Source organism: Hipposideros armiger, unplaced genomic scaffold (genome assembly GCF_001890085.2).
Source record: "Hipposideros armiger isolate ML-2016 unplaced genomic scaffold, ASM189008v1 scaffold_144, whole genome shotgun sequence".
NCBI classification, from domain to species: Eukaryota; Metazoa; Chordata; class Mammalia; order Chiroptera; family Hipposideridae; genus Hipposideros; species Hipposideros armiger.
Window position 1 is genome coordinate 2,008,199 of NW_017731494.1, and position 2,367 is coordinate 2,010,565.

The 2,367-nt window shown below is 33.9% G+C and overlaps 1 protein-coding gene across 1 annotated transcript in view; it reads right to left on the reverse strand.

The window, feature by feature from the left end:
* The window catches only part of ANXA1 (annexin A1), a 21,197-nt gene that overhangs the window by 5,504 nt on the left and 13,326 nt on the right, over nucleotides 1–2,367 (reverse strand). The window contains 2 exon segments of the mRNA XM_019650661.1: nucleotides 1,273–1,368; nucleotides 2,224–2,357. Coding sequence (XP_019506206.1) covers nucleotides 1,273–1,368; nucleotides 2,224–2,357 — 230 coding nt within the window.

Sequence of the window (2,367 nt, forward strand, 5' to 3'; positions counted from 1 at the left end):
ACTCTGAAACTTAATAACTCTGTAATCTTAGATAAATAATTCAACCTTATTAAACTATAGATTTTCCCCATTTGTAAATGAAAATGATCATCCTGCCTTATTGTCACAAATTGCTCTGTTAACTTTGAAATATTAATTACGATCATCTTCCTGGGTCACACTAATCCATTTAGCTGCCATAAATATACAGCTAAGAGCCCTGAGAGTCTTAAAATGGAAAGCAATTTCAGAAATGTTACAAGCAAATAATAATTTTTTATTATGGGCAATTATTCAAATACTATCTTTTGTTCTTTTGTATGCTTGCATAATTTCTATTAAAATGGTCACACTTCTATGGACATAAGAAGTTATTTTGTACTTTTCAAGCAAACTGATTTGATATGTATGCAATTATTCAACAAAAAGTTAAAGAATGCCTATTATCTGTAAGATAATGTAGTATTGCAGTAAAGGGAGTAGGGGTGGAGAAATAAGTTTCTATCTTTACTGACTCACTGCAATGAATTCATAGAGAATGCTAGCCCATAGGGAAGGCATATGCAAATAATAGTGTATTTTTTAAACAGAAATTCCAGGCCCTAAAATGGCACAGTTTTTCTAATGTTGCCAGTGGATTTATGTATAAAAAACCAACAACCTCACTGAAGCTATATGTAATAATATAGTTGAAAGTATATCAATGTTATTATAATTGTTTTATAATTATAATGTCATTGCTATAATATTTTTATAATATAAACTTACATCTATAAACCACTCCAGTGTTCCCTGTTAAAAGGATGTGAGATGTGCTCACTCTTTCCACTTAATAAAAATTACTTTTCCCTCTCTTAGACCTAGTTAGCTAAAAAACTTGAGTTTTCTCAACATAACACTTCTTGGGAATGACACATCAAATTCTCATTGCTCTCTTTCCACCCTCTCCAGCTTTATGAATAATGAGTCTACTGAAAACATAAAGGCCACATTTTTCTTTCTTGGACTGCTCAAGTATAGAGCTATGTCATTGAGGAAATGAACATGAGGTGCCCTGAGCCTCTTGGAAGATCTCAGACTTGTTTTCATATGGAGGTCATCCAGTGGTACCCTCAGGTAAGGCTGAGGTAACTCCAGGGGTACTTAGGAGCACTTGCTTACCCTGGCGTCTGAATCAGCCAAGTCTTCACTCACGCCAAGATCCTCAGATCNATTTTTGTTTTTAAAATTATGGGATGGCATCGACAATACAAGTTCCATTTAGAAAATTCTTCCCCCTCCAGGACCACATACCAATTGTTGTGAGGCATTTCTCGATGTCACCTTTCAGCTCCAGATCCAGAACTTTGTTCATGTCATGCTGACTGTACTTGGTGTACTTCTGAAACACTGAATATTACATTTAATCTAAGAGATGTAGTAAGCATCTTATTCTTTATCCAACTATAGTAAAACCAGGTCAACTGACTCAAAGCATCCATTGGTATAATGGAACTTCAAAACACATATTTTAAAGCTTATAACTCAAGCATATTTGGATACTTCATCTTCTCCTAGGAACATAATTCACATGGCTATTTTGGTGCTCCTGTACCTTTAGAGGAAATTTTGTTAAGTGTTGACATTTATCAGAAATGGCATGTGATTGACAATCACAACACTTAAGACCTCAGAGCTAAGTGCCATAGCAAATGGATCTTCCCTTATATAAACATCTGCATAATAAATTCCCCTTAATATCACCATTAGAAATCAGTGTGCTATTATAAGATAATGAACTTTAAGTAACCATCATGGTTTTCCCCTTGCCTTGGCTTCAGGAGGCTCAGAACTAAATCTTGTGCTCAAAGTCAAGAACTCTTTTTGGTTTTTGTTTCTGGAACACCTGTGTACTCTTTTCTTCACTTAGCCCAAGATTTTTTTGTTTCTCTTTATTGTAATCTTGTTTTTTCGGTTGTGTTATATATTTTGTCACATCTATTCCAAATATTTTGGGAGAACAGAAATAGTCAAAGTAATGAAATAATGTTCTATGTGCCAAAGTCACAAAATGTATTTTAAATACTATAAAATATGACTCTACAAAGTTAAACAAGTGCACAAATATCAATAAAGAGTCAGCAGCACTATATTCATTTGGTTTAGGAGTGATGCTGATTAAGGCCTTTTCTCTTTCCTTTCTCTTATTTGTCCTCAAAAAAATTGCATTTCTATAAATAGGAAACATTTTATTTTTCTTCTTACCTCTGCGAAGATGGGGATAGCTTCTGGTGGTAAGAATGGTATTGAACACATTCACATCTGTCCCTTTTCTCTTTTCTCCTGCTTCATATAATGCCTGTCAAGAAACAAAAAATAAACACTTGACTATCTGTTGACTTGATAGCT